This window comes from Phascolarctos cinereus, unplaced genomic scaffold, assembly GCF_003287225.1.
Source record: "Phascolarctos cinereus isolate Bilbo 61053 unplaced genomic scaffold, phaCin_HiC Scaffold_3;HRSCAF=262, whole genome shotgun sequence".
Classification (NCBI taxonomy): Eukaryota; Metazoa; Chordata; class Mammalia; order Diprotodontia; family Phascolarctidae; genus Phascolarctos; species Phascolarctos cinereus.
Genome location: NW_027555736.1, coordinates 124699098 through 124716684, shown reverse-complemented (window position 1 = coordinate 124716684; position 17587 = coordinate 124699098). Strand labels below are relative to the sequence as shown.

Genomic DNA, 17587 nt, shown 5'->3' with positions numbered 1-17587 from the left:
AAAATCTTTAATGGTTTAAGATAGAACAGTGGTATCATCCATGCAGCCTGAGCCATTGCAGTCCCCAGCACTCCACTGTGCTGCCTAAACTAGATTAAAATGTAATTGGAAAATATTTAATGAAATAAAATTACAACAGAACACATATAATGTAAGTTTTCTAAGTTAATATGTGGACACAAAGATTCTGATATATGGTTTAGAGGCCCCTAGTTTTGTTCAAGGTTGATGCCATTGGTGTAGGGCTCCCAGGGCCTTGCGAGTCTATCTGTTCCAACCCCTTCATTTCACAGAAGATGAAACTGTGGTGAAGAAAGTTAAGTGACTTTTCCAAGATCACATACGTTACATCAAAGATGAGATTTGGATCCTAGGACTCTGACTCCAAAGCCAATGTTCTTTCCAATGCATCAAACTTCTAAAGTAGCCACGAGTTTAGATTTATAATGGGAAAAGACAGAGAAGAAGAGGTGGAAGGGCAAAAAAGAGGTCAGATCTTTCTTCCTTGGCACCATGTTCATAAATGAATCAGAGGAAGAGATGCTACTAAATGAATCTCTACCCTAATTTGGCTTAGCATGGCAGAGGTTTCCACAGAGATGTTCTTTCTACTATCCAAAACAGACATCTGTCTATACCCCTATCTGGCCAGGTTCTCTTGATTTCTCAAGCTGAATTCATGAGTCAGGGGCTAGAGAAATGTAGATGTTTCTGCCATCACCTGGAAAAGGGTAAAAGTAAGTAAATGAATAACTAGGAGACAATAGACCAGATTACCCCCTGTGACCATCGGGCTCTAGTCACCCAGAAAGAAGAGAGGAGTCTCTCCCTGACCAAGTAGTCAACGGACCTGAACACTAGAACTCCAAACTTCCTTTTCCTGCCAGCAAAAAGGCTTTCTTTGTGCATTTCTCCTTCTTTCTTTCAAATGGCCCTTGAGGCTATTTTTAGCTTCAGGTTTTTGTTTATTATTGTTACTGCTGATTTTCAAAAGGAAATAAAAACAAGCCATAATTGAAGCAAAAAGACTGGAATATAAATAGCCAATGTTTTTCTTTCCCCAATGGAGGATACAAATCTTAGGCCTGGAAGAAATCAACATGCCTCAGAAAATGATGAAGAGAGGAAATTTAAAAAGAAGATAGATCATGTTTTTTTTTCCCCTCATTAATTTACCAACCCATTCTTTTAATGTGTTTCTTGACAATCACTCTTTCCAAGAATGAAGCTTGAAGTCATTTCCTTAATTGAATGTTTTCTCCAGTACACACTTGTGCAACTTGCTAGTTCAGGGTGGGGTTGGCCATTGGGATCTTCAGCTTTTGTCTGCTGAGCTCCACACATGATTATCTCACCTGTCTGGAACCGTGAAAGTGGGACTGAGGCACAATGGTTTGTTAAAAGAATGTAAGCATGGCCACACCTATCGGCCATAGAAGAATTTTAGTAATAATAAAACTCACATTTATTTAGTGTTTTATTGTCAATAAATATTATATGGGGTTGACATTACCTTTGGAATCAGCTATAAAATCCTCTTTGGGGCATGGCCCTTTCCTACCTTTCTAGTCTTTACTTTTCTCTACATACCCAAAGATGCAGCTAGCCCAGCCTACTTGCTGTTCCTCACACCAATACCCCAATCTCCTGACTCCATGTGTTTGCACTATCACCCTGATTTGAAATACTTTCTTTTCTCACCTTTGACTTCTAGCTCTTTTGGTTTACTTTAAGGCTCAACTCAAATCCAACCTTCTTCAGGAGGCCTTTTCTCCTTCTCTCCCAGTACCTTTTTTGATTTATATATCCTTTGTAGTTGTTTGCATATTTTCTCCCCCATTAGAAGGTGAATCCTGGGTTTTTCCCTTTTTCTTTCTCTTTCTTTCCTTCTTTCTTTTCTTCTTCCTTCCTTCCTTCCTTCTTCCTTTTCCTTCCTTCCTTCCTTCCTTCCTTCCTTCCTTCCTTTCCTTTTCCTCTTTCTTTCTTTCTTTTTTTTTTTTTTCTTTCTTTCTCTTTTCTTTCTTTCTTTCTTTCTTTCTTTCTTTCTTTCTTTCTTTCTTTCATCCCCAGTGCTTAAGACAGTGCCTATCATGTAGTAATTGCTAAATAAATGCTTATTTCTGACTGGCTAAGTGTTTTCACAGCTGAAGTAATGAAAAGAATGCTGGGCTTGGAATAGGTTCTATTCCTACCTCTGACACTTCCCAACTGTGTGAGTCTTGGTAAGTCACTTAACCTCTATCTGACTCAGTTTCTTCAACTGCAAAATGAAGCTAATGTCACCTACTTCCCAGGGTTGTTATCAGAATCAAATGAGATACTATTTGTAAAGTGCTTAACACAGTGTTTGGAACATAGTAGGTGCTATATAAATGCTAGTTATTATTATTTATCTGATATCCCTTAACTGAAAGTGTTGGTGCCAGTATTTGAACCTTGGCCCTCTATGTGCCTCACCTCCCTAGGACACATTTACTAAGTCATAAGCTGGTTGGCTACTGTGTGCATGGAGAGTGTTCCCAAAGTGGAACTTCCTAAAGTTGAGAAAATTATATATCTCTGCAGTATTCCTAGATATTCATCAAGACTTCTTAATAAAGGAGTCAGTAACAGGTAGAAAAGAAGTGATGATTTACATTAAGATTTTTGGTTTGTTTCAGAAAGCCACCCCTCTTTTCATTCACTGAAAAAATATTTTTTCAATATATTGACTTCCTATACTGTATTGACAGCCTATCCAGGGGTGGGGAACTTGTAGCCTCAAGGCCACATGTGGCTTTCTAGGTCTTGTGATGGCCTTTTTACTGAGCCCAAGTTTTACAGAACAAATCCTTTTATTAAGGGGATTTGTTCTGTGAAGTTTGGATTCAGTCAAAAGGCCACACTTGTGGACCTAGAGGACCGCATGTGGTCTCGAGGCCACAGGCTCCCCACTCCTGGATACTGTATAGTCTATTTGTTGAGTTAAAGAGAAAATAAAATATGACCAAAATTGCAATAATGGACAAAATGAGACTGTCCTAGAAGGCTGGAGAAGTCTCTCCTTAGCTTCCATCAACATTTGCTCCCCTCTAATCAAAGTAACTTGGGATATCCCACTTTTAGGATAGAGATTTGATCCAAAATTAGATAGACAACATGTGGTGGCACTCAACACTTGTCTGTACAGTGTGAAATGTGGACTGAGAAACCTGATGTGTTAGGAAGCAGTTTTACATATGCTGTCTGAGCAAAATCACCCACATGGAAAAAGAATGAGTTAAGATTTCTACTACAGCCATGCTTCAGGAAGCTTGTAAAAAGCTCATCATAAATGTTGATGCATTTCCATTAGGCCAGTCATGCTACATGAATGGAAAGTGTTAGAACCCTAAAAAGAAAGTAATAGCTGAAGCTAAGTCTGTAATGCAAAGCATGCCATTGGGCAGGCAATTTAAGTGGCAAAGATTCTCTGAAGGGGAACTTGAGGGCATGTGATGTCTGCCCTTAATCTTGAAAATCAGTCCTAATAAGACATAACTTGTACACCATGACATGTCCCCAAGATAAGCAGGTTCTCTGAAGAGCAGCATGTTCCCCTTAAAACAAACAAACAAGCAAAACCCAAAAATGATGCAGAGTGAATACTGTCAGGATGGCAGAGTTTCAAAGGTACCATTTGTGGGCATTTTTGTAGCAGCTCCCAGATTGATCTACTCTACCCAAGAAAGCCATCAATGAAAACAATCAATCAATGGCTTAGTCCATAGACTACCTGAGTCCATCTCTAGGAAAGATTCTTAGAAGAAACATCAGCTCTTATTTTTCCAAGCCCGCAAACTCTTTCCACTCGGGACGATCACTATGATCTATCCCTTTAAGAAGAAGCATGAGGTTTCAGTGTCTGTAAACTAAGCAGCAAATTGGGATAGCAATCCAGCTCTGCTCCCATCATGAGGGGTTTTCTGCTCTACAGTACTATCTCAATCAGAGTGTTATGTGAGTTAGCTAATAAAGATGATTGTAGAGCCCTGCACCGAATATACAAGGGTACATAAATGCTAAACAGTACCACCAAGGAAGATGGAACCTTTCTTTTAAATTAGGTAAATTCCATTTTCCCAAATACAATAAGTTTTTCAATTCAAAGTTCTTATCTCATTCATTAGATTTTGCATAATAAAAGCCATGGGAGTCTAGTGTTACCTTAATGCCTATATTTAGAAAATTTTTCCTCTTTGGATATGGAACTATTACACTATTATGCATAAGATTATGCTTGCTACTGTATTTTAAAGCTTATGCAATCAGAGAATAGCTTTCCAAATTAAATTTTCCCCTTTTCAAACAATTATTTTTCTCTTGTGGGCTGAAGTCGGAAGGCCAGAGTGAGAATAGGCAAGAGAATTAAGCAAAGAAGAAAACAGCCGATAAGTATTTTCCTAGACCTTTTTCTAAAACCAAGTGATATACATTCCTTTGAACACTTTGCAATAGCCCTTAATTGGAAAATGCACTCTCAGGGTAGTTCTAACCATGCCAACCATGCTGGTGCAGAAACAGATGGAAAACAATCATTCCCACTATGATTTCAAGGTTATTTGAAAAACCAGGGGGAAAAAGAACAATTGATGAGCTCATAGATCATCTGCCCGTTAGCTTCTACAGTGATCTTATGAATTATAGCAATATCTGTTCTTGAGGTCAGTGAGTGACTCATCAGGCGATTTGGGGGCAAATCTTTATATACTCCTGAAGTTGCAGTATTCTCCTCCTTTAAAGTAGGCATAATAATAGGTGACAGCAACTTTAACTCAAGGACCTGTGGTAGAAAAGCGGCAGGATTCTCTGTGGTACTTTTAGAATTACCAATCTATTTGTGTGGGAGGGATTATTTTCCATTTTCTCTAAGTCTTCATCTCATGGGATGAGGGGCTGGCAGACAGTTCCTGCTGCAGAGAGGGGACCCTCTCTAATTGTACCTACCTAGCTGGCTCTCCCTCTTAGAAATTCTAGCAAAGATCACAGGGAACCAAAGAAGAGAGAGGGCATGATGGCCACAACTACTTTGGACACATTCAGGTGAGACTTGAAGAACTACCCACTGAGTGAGATCTTTCAGTTGGCAGCCTTAATCTAAGTTGAAACTTGTCAAACAAATTTTCATCTGTGAAATGGAAGAGAATAGCGTTGTTAGCACAAAGGCATGCATCCATGGATGCACGAATGATCTAGGTATGTCAACCTGAGGCTGAATCAAATTAATTTCTGCAGCTACTTCTAACAAGGAAACTGCAATGACATCCACCATTCTGGAGGTTCGTTGATTATGACTGCCTCTCCTCAGTGGCCATCACATTTTCCACGCAGGATGTAAAGATGTGAGATGGTAATCCTGTGAGTCAAAAAATGCCACATTATCTGAAGAACAGAGGTTGAGGATCACCTGAATGGTGAGGCAGACGCTGTGGAGTGGCCCCAAACAGGCTGAAAACCCTTACAAAAATGAGAAAACAGAATTGAATTCAGTTCAACAAGCATTTTTTCATCACCTACTCTGAGGCCTAGACATTAGAAACCTCTGAGGGCCCTTCCAATTCTATGTCTCTGTTCTGTCCTTGCCAAGTGCTGACCTAACTTCCTGGTGGACTAAGCCAGAAACTACACCTTCAAAGCACTTACATGTAAGGAGGAAAGGGAGAGAAACATGTACACATAAATACAAAATAAATAAATTATTTGGAATGTGGAAGATACTAAAAAAACCTAGATGAATTTGGGGAAATAAATTGTAAGAGGTAAGATCTATAAAGAATATCAAGGTGACATGTGAGTTGAAAATGATGAGATCATTTTGTCACAGAGCAAGAGAGGATAACTGATCCTATCCTGTTGCATTGATATCCGCACAATATAAGGAGAATTTGCAGAAGGTCAATAGCACATTGCGGGGCAGGGGGTGTCCTGTTGTTACCTTATTGGATGACATAGACAAGAGCAGGATGGGCAGGCAGGGATGGGTTGACATCTACATGCCTGGAGGGATATGCACACCTATAAGATCACAAATGAATCGAGTATTGGGGTTCTTGTTTCTTATAGAATGGCATGTTTTAAGATCACAAGAAATATGGGCAAAGCCCTAACTGTTCTCTGTTCTCTTTAAATGCTTTAGCAGGCAACACAATCAGGAACCCAGGACCTTAAATGAAACTTTAAACCCAGAAACCATTACTAAAAAAGACTTAGTCAACACAAGCAAAGGGAAGATGATAATGAAGAGGGGGAAGGGCACATACACACTCCCATTTGTTTATTTGCAACCATTCAGAGGGTCAGGATTGTGTCAGGCTGTGTTGTTTTCCACTTTATAACATGTTCACTGTTTGTTGACAGGAAGGGATGAATGGGGCTTTTGTTAAGTCAAAGAAAACACTAATGACAAATTATGATACCTCAGAAAGTAAAATAAATGTCATCATAGGAAAAATTTTCAGTCATTTGAGAAATGGCTGTGTAGGTTTCTGTAGTTATCTATTTAGGATTTTGGCTACTAATTCCTCAGACACAGAAGGCTTCCCTTCTTAGGAGGGATGAGGCTTAAGTGCAGAAAGGAGGGATATACAAAAAAAAAAATGAGAGGTAGCTGAGGCTGTGGATTCAGCAGTGTTTGTAGAGACAAGAAGAGCTGAGTTCATAAATGCCACCTCAGTCACTGACTAGCTGTTTGCCCCTGGGCAGTCAGTCGGCCCACATGAGCCTCAGTTTCCTCAAATATAAAATCGGGATAATACTTCACAGGATTGTTGTAAGGCTCAAATGAGATAATATGTATAATGTGCTATACAGTTGTAAAGCATCATTATTATGAAGCTGGATGACTAAAAATTAGCACTAAACAGCAGACTTTGGTATTTCAGACTATTGAGATTTCCCTTGAGTGAAACTGACTGTTTTAGTCCCAAGTGGTCACCAGATAGTCACAAATCCTGCCAGAAGTTTTAATTATTATTTTGATTGCAGAAAGTTCAGTACTTTGGAAATATCTTCTTCTTTAAATTCTAATGTACACATATTAATATTCTACTTAGAATGTGCCTGGGGAAGTCCTTAGCAGAATCTCTCAGTAACCTGGATCCATATTTTCCCTTATAAAGTCCTGTAGAAATCTGGACATGTTTTTTTTTTCCTTTTTTTCTTCCAAATATGACCACTTTTGATGAAAATTAGTCATCGTGCAATAGAATGACTTAGGATAGCTGATGTTTTCTGTACTCTGTCTTATGCAGGTTTTGCTATTGGGGAGGGGGCAAGAAACCTGTTTTGAACATATTCATTGGTCAGGAAGTATTATGCATTAAAACTCTTCTTCAAAATCACTGGAAATAGAGCTGAGATGAATGAATATGGGAGATGGGAAAAGAAATAAGTGCCAAATATTGAAATCACTAGAATCCACTATCTCAGCAGCTTTTTTACCAAAGCCTCAGAGAAATAAACACCTAGATCAGAGAAATAACCTGCAGATATGATTGTTGAATGTCTGTTCTGAACCACAGTGTGGTTTCAGGGCAAGGGGCAGTTAGAAAAATAACAAATCACAGATCTTTTATGGAGTCAAAGAGCATTGGAATGATGGCTCATATAGGAATTGGCTTCCAAAATACCACATGTGGATCTATGTATCTAGAGGGGGATTTTCAAGTATTATGCTTCTGCTGCTGCTACCCACTCTTTCAATGTGATCACTTTCTCAGTCCTCTCAAGTAGGCAATATAGCAAGGTAGATGGGAAAGACCTAAAACAGGGATTATTAACCTGGGGTGCAGGAACTTGATTTTTAAAAATATTTTAACAACTATATCAATGTAATTGGTTTCTCTTATAATTTTATGTCTTTTATTTTTGGCATTTAAAAATATTACCATGCCAGGCATGGTAATCCTTGTCTCAGGCAAGCCTAAGGCTAAAGGACCTCTTGAGCTTGGGAGTTTAGAGCTGAGGGGGCTATGCAGATTGCGTATCACATCACCAAGCTCAGCGTCGATGTGGTCAGTCCCCAGGAAGGGAGGGCCTCCAGGTTATGTAGGTATGGGAAGAGCTAGCCCCAGTGAGGAACGTAGCAGGTCAAATCTCCTGCACCAATCAGTGGTGAGGTCAGCCCATAAGTATTCCCCATACTTCTGGTACGTGTGAGGCAAGGAGACACAACATTTTAATAAACAAATAAAATATTTTTCTGAGAGGGGATCCATAGACTACAGCAGACTACCCATGGGGTCTATGAAGCCAGAAAGTTTTTTAAAAATGACATATCTTTAACATAGCAAAATGAACAATTTCCAAAAGCCTATATACTGGGCTGAATGATTTACTTAAAGTAAATAATAAGAAATTACAACATGACTATCCCTAGATGTTTCAGACCCAACCACGTATAGTGGCCTCCTGGGGCATGGGGTCCAAGGCATTTTCCCTGCTTTCTTTAGTATATGGCTATCTTTGGAACAGTTATTCCTATACATGTGCCAGGCACTGTGCTAAGCACTTTAAAATTATTACATCATTTGATCCTCACAATAGTCCTAGGAGATAGGTGCTATTATTATCCCCATTTTACAGATGGAACAATTGAGGCCAACTGAGGTTAAGTAACTTGCCCAAGGTCATAATGTCTGAGGTCAACTTGAACTCAGGTCTTCCTGACTCTATGTCCAGAGCTCTATCCACTGACCCACCTAGCTGCCTCTAATTACTAAGTAATTATTAGTACTATTAAGTAAGAATGGATTCTCATTAGACAAATCTCCCTAGTAAGGGTGTAGGGGAGGTGGAATGGTAGCTTTTTTATATACTTCCCTCCTCTCAGTGGAAAAGTGGTAGATTAAGTATGCAGTATCCTGCATATGCTTTCAGACATGGCTAATATGACAGTTTGTTTTGCTTAATTGCTTTTCTTTAATGTGAGAGAATTTTATTTTGGGAGTTGGGGAGAAGTATTGTGAAATGACCATGATATGTTTTTTTAAGTATATTATTAAAAAAGAAGAAAGTATTTTTCAAACCTTAAAAAGGAAAACTCAGTTCTTATATTTAATTCCATTCTACTACTTGAGTCCCTACTATCTACAAACCCTTCACTGCTAGGCACTGAGGGCACAAGATGAAATCTTTACCTTCAAGATGAAATGTATTAGAGCATTTATGATAAGGTCCACACAATAAGCAATAGCTCTCTCTTTTAAAAATTGATTCTTTTTAGGCAATTGGGGTTGTGACTTGCCCAGGGTCACACAGCTAGTAAGAATCAAGTGTTTGTTCTGAGGTCACATTTGAACTCAGGTCCTCCTGAATTCAGTGCTGGTGCTCTATCCACTGTGCCACCTAGCTGCCCCAAAAATTCATTTTTAAATGAATGAGCCAAACTTTGTATTTAGGAAACAAAGGGTATGTTATCCACTAACCCTTACACTGGGGTTCTGTTCCCAGCTTTATCATCATCTTACCTACGTAAACATAAACAAGTAATTTCGCTTTTGTCTAAGTGAGTTTTTTCTTCTAGAAAATCAAAGGGTGATATTGGCCTTTCATCCATCCCATCTCACTGACCTATTATGAGAAGTAATAGACTAAGGCAAACTAAAAGAAAGGTGTGGGACAAGGAGGAAATGCAGATCACTGTCACTATTGTGGATTTATTTATCTCCCCCTGCAGGAGGGTGACCATCTCCAGCATAAATGCCAGGTGATAATATACCAAGGCCATCCTGCCTGATATTCTTGTGCTTAGGCTGGGGCTAAGCCAGCACTACATCAACTGTCCCCTTTGCACAACCCCTGCCTCATTCAGGCACAAATGAGAGAATTCAAAGTTCTAAATATTACTGTCAGCACTGTATGAGCCCAACTCACTTCCCCTGCTTCCCCACCTTGGCCTGGAATACATCACGAGAAAGATGCCAACTTTTTCTTTACCTTATTAGCCAGAAAACTATAGTGACTATTTTCTTTTGAGCCCCAGTGAGACAATGGGCACCACGGGCACGCGAAATACAGCACTTTGTCCATGTTCTTTGCAACATGACACCTATTTATCTGAAATCTAATCTAAGAGAATGCAGTTCCCGAACAAGTGGCACCATCTCTAAAGGTAGCTGTTATGTGTGTAAAGCAAACGGAAAGGAACCCTCTCATTCAAGCTGCTTTTGCTCAGTGTTCTAATGGCTTTTTAGAAAGTCAAATGAGAAAGCACGGGTAACATTGGAAACCCACCAAGCGGCAGGTTAGGGCTGAGCAGAGCCGGCTCAATGCTGCCTCACATTAAAACTGAGGTTCAGGTGATTGAGTGAAAGATTCTTCGACAATGTCACTTCTGCTAGGTCTCAATGCCATCCCTTCGAGAAAGAATTTGGACAAAATAAGGTAAAATGAAAGAATGAATACTTTTGTTCTTTTCACATTCAAGCATGGAGAACAAGCAGGCAAAGCTGTCTACCAAGCTGTCATTTTGGGAACCCTTTCCAGAAACAAACTCTTTTCTACACACTTCTTAATTAAGCACTTTTAAAACTTGTGATAATTTCATGTTGTACTGGAACTATGTAGTGTTTATATGAATGGTTACAAATTTGTCACTCTAAATAACCATGGTGTATTGAATTTAAAAAAAATTAAATTGTAGTCCTGTTAGCTACTATTTTAATTGTTTCTCTTGGCTGTCTATTTCTGGGTTTTGCATGCAAAAAGCATTGTCAATGTGATGCTTCTTTATAAAATGGAAAGCTGGAGGGGTGTCACTGGCATGTCAAATTTAAATTTCTTTCAGGACTAATAGCAACAGACTGATTTCTCCAGCCCACACATGAAAATTAGTCTCATAATTTTGTAGTCACACTTCTTATCTCTCCTTTTTCTTTTTTTCATAAACACTAAAGAGTCTAATTCCCAACTCTAGTCAATAGGAATTGCTTGGGTAAAGCTCTGCCTGGGACACCAGAATAGCCCTTTAAATTGTTCAAGCAGGGAATATTAAAATATATTTTGCATATAAACCCAAATCACAATTACCCAGGAGGTTCCAGGGGTTTTAATTTCCTGTGCGCATCCTAACCCAGGCTATTCTTCCATAACTCGAAAAAAAAAACCCACAAATTTACTAGAGACAAGGCTGCCCTGCAGAGCAAAGCCCCAACTATATCAATAGGTTTTTTATAAAACCTATCCAATCAACATGTACATAATGACTTTATATCTCAACGCATTCCCTATACTATACCTCCTCTCCAAATAGCTCAAGACGTAAGCAGATGTTGTGTCCTTGCAACTAGGTCAGTTCAAACTGTAGCTCTCCTAAGCAAAAGACCTAAGAAGACACAAATTAAATTGCATTCCCTGCTCTGCACACAATGACTGTCAAACCCACAGCTCCTCTCTTATGCCGAAATGATTATTTAACAACTGGTTGGGCAGCAATTTGAGTGACAAGGTGATGGAACATCTTTCCGACCGACTAGTGGTTTGTCTGAAGCTGACTTCCAGTTTTAAAAAAAAATAAAACACCTAAATTAACAAAACTCCAGAAGTGGGAGACATAATGGTTGGCAAGGTATCAAATTAGCCTTATCTTAATCTTGCTTAGTCCAGCCAGCATGACTGATTATAGGACTGCATTACCCTGGAAGGCCCTAGACTCAGCCTAAAAGACACTGCTTCTAGCCTTTTAGAATTGCTGTCAAAGATTCCCTGGCTTCTCAACATGCAATGGTTCTCTTGGGTTTCAATCTCAGGGCTGGTTCTCCTGGAGAGGAAGAAAAACAAAGTCTTGCTTTCCAAAGTTACCACTGAAATCTCAAGTTAACTTCCTGCCTTGGAGTTGTGTGGCAAGAAAGCACTGAAGCTTGAGAGCTGGAAATTTCACTAGTGTCAAGGGTGTAGCTAGGTGGAAATGTCTAACTTTCAGGATGTAGAGATAGTGAGATGTCAAATGCAAGCCTTGTTCAGGCCTAATAATAACAAGACTGATTTCTACTCCTAAGGAAAAAACACAAACACAAACACAAACATTTTAAGATTATAAAGAAGGAACCTGCATCTTTTTTTCTGAAATTGAACAGGCACTGCAGATCATTTGTGTGGCTTCTTCTATGTGTACATGAGACAGTCATTTTCTCTGTGTACATCTGGGCAGTGGAGAGTTTGATAGTATCCCGTGGGATAATATGCATCAGGTATCCTATGCTATTTCATCTTTGCATCACTCATGGAGACCAGAGAGATTGGAATCATTATAATAGGGATAACATAACCTAGGTAGGTACCCTGTGTGCACCTAGGGATAGGAATTCTTAGGTTTCCTAATGATAAAGTTAATATGGAACCAAAAGGAAGAAATATGCCTTCTTTACAGATATGCCCAAACAACCTGAATATTCAGTACTTTATTTTTATCTATGCATGTATGTATTATCCACAGAGCAGCCTCACAGGATAAATGAAACAGAAGGAAAAGTTGCAATTTTTTTTTCTCTCCCAAATAACAGATGACCAGAAAACTTGTCAGTTATATAGCAGAGCACAGTCATAAACAGACAGCTGATCTGGTCAATTCTAGCAAGCAAACGCTTGATTTTTGAGTAAAGTTAATCCTGGAAGCAGCAAGGCAAAGGTGTAGTGGATAGAAACTCAGGGTCTTTCCAAGCAGGCTATTTGAATGACTACAGATAAGTCACTTAATCATTTAGTGCCCCAAGCAGACCCTAAGTAATAATGAGCTGTCTATCAGTATCACTGAGAGAATTTTTCCACACTGAAAGTTTCCCACATTTTTGAAGGGAGGAAAGTCTATCAGAAGAGGTGGGGTGAGGCAGAACCCTGAGATTTTTATTATTCCCAGGTATCAAAATGAAATAACATCTTATGTGATTGCTACCCTGGACCAAGTCACTCATTCAGTGAGGGTGGTGTGTGTGTGTGTGTGTGTGTGTGTGTGTGTGTGTGTGTGTGTGTGAATGGAATAAGTATTATATAGTGTTTACTATATACCAGACACTACACCCTGCTTTCTACAGATATTATCTCATTTGCTTCTCACAATAACCATGGGAAGTAGGTGCTATTATTGTTCCCACTTTATAGCTGAGGAAACTGAGGCAAACAAAGGTTAAGTGACTTCCAAAGGATCACATAGCTAGTAAGCAGGTGAGACCAGATTTGAAATCAGGTCTTTCTGATTTCAGTCCCAGAGCTCTTATTTGTACCACTTCTCTGCCTTTAGCTTTGAGTCCTGTTATCTTTATATCCCAAAGGTAGTGTTCATCACCAAGGGCGAAAATGCCTGAATATCCTCAAGTTGGTTACATCCTAACCTGGAGGTACTTGCCATGCACCAAAAAATGAATTGTCAACATTTCTTCTAGCTTAAATCTAGTATAGTCTCTCTGCCACCTGCTGAGATTGCCACCCCAGAGCTTGTCCTCCCTCAGCTTATTCATTGGCTATTCTTTCTTCTGGATCAGCTTCTCTCCACTCCCCTCCTCTCAAGTCTCTTTGATGATTGTAGCTAAACTTAATGATATAAGTCATTGTGTTCGAGAGACTTGTTGCTTGCCACGGATAAATAATGCATCCTACAGGGGGAAACTGATTTGAGTCTACTAGAACAATGTTTATACTGGTAGTATGTTCTAATTCACTCATTATCTCCTGTTACATAGAGAACTGGTGAACATAGTTTCCTGTATTAACTTATGTATACTTAGTATGACTACACATACATCTCTTCCACATACACATTGTATTTATGTATGTATATGCTTTAAAGTGTATTTATTGGCTTAGATCATTAAGAAATTATCTCCATGGTAGTTCTGCCGAATTTATGAAAGTATACAAAATTAATTACTTCCAGGTGTACCACCTAGGTATAACATAAACTGTACAACCTGTATGTAGGAGTGTACTTTAATTACGGGCAAAACAAGGCATTTGGTGTTTTCATGATATGAATTCTTAAGTTGAACACGAGGTGCTTTAGGCTGAGTAGTTGGTTATTACAGATGTCATGGTATAGACATGGCATGTAAAGTGATAAAAATAAGACTTTTCATCTCAGCTAAAGAAATAATAAGTGAAGTAATTGAAATATTTTATTTTCAAGGGGTCTCAGGCCTCAAAATACTACTTCCCAAAGAGTGAAGGTCATTTTAAGAAACTCTAACTATTAGATGATGCCTTTCAGACCTAAGCCTCTGTAACTTGTACTTCCCCCCAAAACAAAATCTATTAGCTAGATTATTTTTTGAACAATATGTAGCATTCACTCTAGAGCTGTTACTCACCTTGATCTAATGTAAGGGAACAATGAAATCCCTTAAATTGACACTTTTCTATCACTGGAATAGCAATATAAACCAGTAAGAACTCTACTCCAATTCTAGCTTCATAATTGCTCAATAAAGCTAAAGGACTGTAGCAACTGATTCCATTTTCTGGTCATTGGCCAGGTAAGAATTTTATACTGTGGTTCTCTAGTCTTAAGTCTACTAATTGAATCCAGGTCTAAGAAGGCATCCCTCTAGAGCCTAAAGTTTATAGCTAAGCTGAGGACAAACAAAAAAAAAAGGAGAAAGTGGGTATTTGACAGTGCTGAGTCATTTACAACAGGCAAGTGGTTTCCTCAGAAACACAGTGACATGCCTTTTAAATATTAAAAAATCTTCTTTCTGGGGCATATTAAGAGTGCCACATTTTGCCGTCTCTGGCTACAATGTTGCAACCACTCTGGAGTCAAAAGCGGATGGCTGTAGGGAATTCACCTCTAAGAATGGGCAGGCAACACAAAGTATAGAAACTTGAAGATGCTCCTCAGATACTTGTAACTTTGTCTTAAACCGTTAAAGATGGCTCTTGGCAGGGAAAAAGGAAAAAAAAAACCCTATATATCCTTTGACTCAGATACTGTATTTTTACTAGACTGTTGAATTCCCAAACAATTGGTGGAAGGTTAAGCACCTAGAGAAAATATTGTATAATGGAGCTATTTTAGTTGACTAGGAAGCAAAGGACGGATAAAGCAAATAGACATCTCTCTCTGTGTAGGTAGCCTAAAAATCACATGCTTTTCTCTACATGGGGTCTCCGGCAGACGAGATAGAAACTGGTGAGGAAATGCTCCATCCCCGGACTGTCCACCTAGCCTGGTAACCCCTGCCCCACACTGAAACACACAGTCCCTCAGCATTCTCTGCCCCTGCTGTCTTCTAGAGATACTCCAGCAGTTTGAGCTGCCCGGCATCTCCCCAACCATGGCAACCCTCTGCCTTCTCCTCTGCACCACTTGCTAACCTTAATGCCAACCCGAGGTCATGCCCGCTAGCAAGCGAGCGCCCAGGTTCCCCTTTGCTAATTCTTCTCTAGGAAGTGGGGAGCCAATTGCCCAGGCAAGGGGTGGGGAGGGGGGCCGGAGGAGCGTAGTTGGCAATGGAGACTCACCAGGTAAGCGCCCACCGTGCCCTGCGCCAGCATCAGGGCGCATTCGGACACCAGGAAGATCTTAATGTTGGAGAAGCAGGACACCTTCTTTTTCTTCTTCTTGTTCCTCTGCGCCTCATCCCCCTGCAGCTCGCCGCTCCTGCCTCCGTTGCCACCGCCGCCCGAAGAGCCGCTCGGCTTCTTCCCTTGCATCCTTCCTCCTCCTCCGCTGCCGCTTTCCCGCTCCCCCTCTATCTGGGTGCTGAGGTGGTGTGTGCGTGCGTGTGCTGGTGTGTGTGTGTGTGTGTGTGTGTGTGTGTGTGTGTGTGTGTCTCCGCCCAGGAGGCGAGCAGCAACCCTCCGCTTCTCTCTCTCTCTCTCTCTCTCTCTCTCTCTCTCTCTCTCTCTCTCTCTCTCTCTCTCTCTCTCTCTCTCTCTCGTTCTCCTCCCTCCCCCCAGATCTGTTGGGGTGTTTAGAGGTTGAAGGCTGAATCTCCTCTCCTCCCGCTGCTGCTGCGCTCTCCCCCTTCCTCTTCCTCCTCCTCCACCTCCTCCTCCTCCTCCTCCTTCTCCTCTCCTCCTCCAGCTTGGGCTGTGCCAATCACAGGGGCTGGGAGTGCAGCGGGAGCTCCCCACGCCGCCTGCTGCTGCTGCTGCTGCTGCTGCCTTTCCTCCTGCGGGCTGCTGCCGCTGCCTCTGCCGCTGCCGCTGCCGTTGCCGCTGCGGTTGCCGCTTCTGCTACTGCTACTGCTACTGCCACTGCCATAACCAGCCCCGTTCTTTCTCCTCTCTTTTCCTCTCCTTCCCTCGTTTTCTTCTTCCTGATGAACGGGCACTGCTCCTTTCCCTCTTTTCCCTCCTTCCCTCCTCCTTTGCTCTCCGGAGCTAGGGCTCTCTCTGTCTTTTGCACCCCCACCCCCAACCCCTGGGTTGGGTAGTGCCTGAGCTCGCTTCTTTCTCCCAATCTCTGTACCCCCGCGGAGTCAGTTCCCAGCCGCGGCCAGCGCCCTGGGGAAGGAAGCTCGGAGGGAATCGCGGATGGCGGCGGGAGGCAGAGAGCGCCAGAGGGTGCCAGGTCCCTGGGGATAAGGGCGGTGCCACTAAGGGAAGAAGGGAGGGTCGGCTGCACTGGCAAACGCCCAGGTTTTCAGCTAGTTTTCTGGACTAGGGATAAGGGTGGGAATAAGGAGAGGAATGGGGCAACAGGGTTAAAGGTGCCCGGAACAGGGTAGAGATGGGGAATCTGGGCTGGAAGGGGTGGAGGTAGGGAGGAAGGCAGTGCCCACAAGAGGGTAGTACTGGGAGCAGTGGTGCTTCAGAAAGAGAAAAGGGGCAGGAGCCAATCTGGGCCCCTTTTTTTGTCCAGGGTCCGGGGGACCAACAGAAGCTTTGCCCGGGCCAGGGAGAGCGGCGGGAGGGCTTTTCTGATTGTTCTCCGGCTCAAAGACCGTGCTAGCAATGAGAAGAGAGAGATGCCCACTTCCTTCTGCAACACCCCCACCCCTTTCCTCGGGCGCTCTGGCTCTGACTTCTACGAGGTCACTAGCCCCCCGAGAGAAAGGGGAGAAAGGACCTGAAATGTTTGGGAAGTTATATTAATTTGCTTGTTGCTGCTTTAGCTGCCAGTCTTTCCAGCCGTGTAGGCAGCCACGGTCAAGGGGCAGGACGGTCTTTCTTCAGGTCCTTCACTACCTTACTACAAACGGAAAGGGATATAAGGGCAGAAACGACTCTGAAATCAGCTGAAGAGGCCATTATCCAAAAGTTGGAATTGGATACCCATTACCTCTGGCTGCCTCACCACACTCTTGCTGCTGGAGAAACCTGTGGCATGCAATTCTTAAATAATCCTGAGTGCCAGCGAGGATTTTGGGTCTCAAAGCACTGACTATAATAAGATCACAAATTCCAGAGACACACCTTGAAAAAGCTGAATAAAAACTGAGCGTATGCCTAAAGGAGGTGAGCAGAGTTATCTGGCTCCCTTAGGCTGATCCTGAGACCATTTATCCCTTGCTAATTCTGACTGATTCTGAGAAGTAGTGTGGTAGAGGGGTTAGAGGGCTGGAGTAAGAAGAATTGGATCCAGTTCTACCTGGGTAACCATGGCAAAGTCACTTAATTTATCCTTAGTGTCATA

General features: G+C 41.4%; 1 protein-coding gene across 3 annotated transcripts in view; it reads right to left on the bottom strand.

Annotated features, from left to right (window-relative positions):
• The window catches only part of SLCO3A1 (solute carrier organic anion transporter family member 3A1), a 376694-nt gene extending 360715 nt beyond the window's left edge, over positions 1–15979 (bottom strand). For all 3 annotated transcript variants that reach the window (XM_020964444.2, XM_020964465.2, XM_020964475.2), the window contains exon 1: positions 15469–15979. In XM_020964444.2, the coding sequence (XP_020820103.1) occupies positions 15469–15660 (192 nt within the window). In that variant the 5' untranslated portion in view covers positions 15661–15979. The remainder of the gene's footprint in view (positions 1–15468) is intronic.
• Between the last annotated feature and the right edge of the window lie 1608 nt (positions 15980–17587).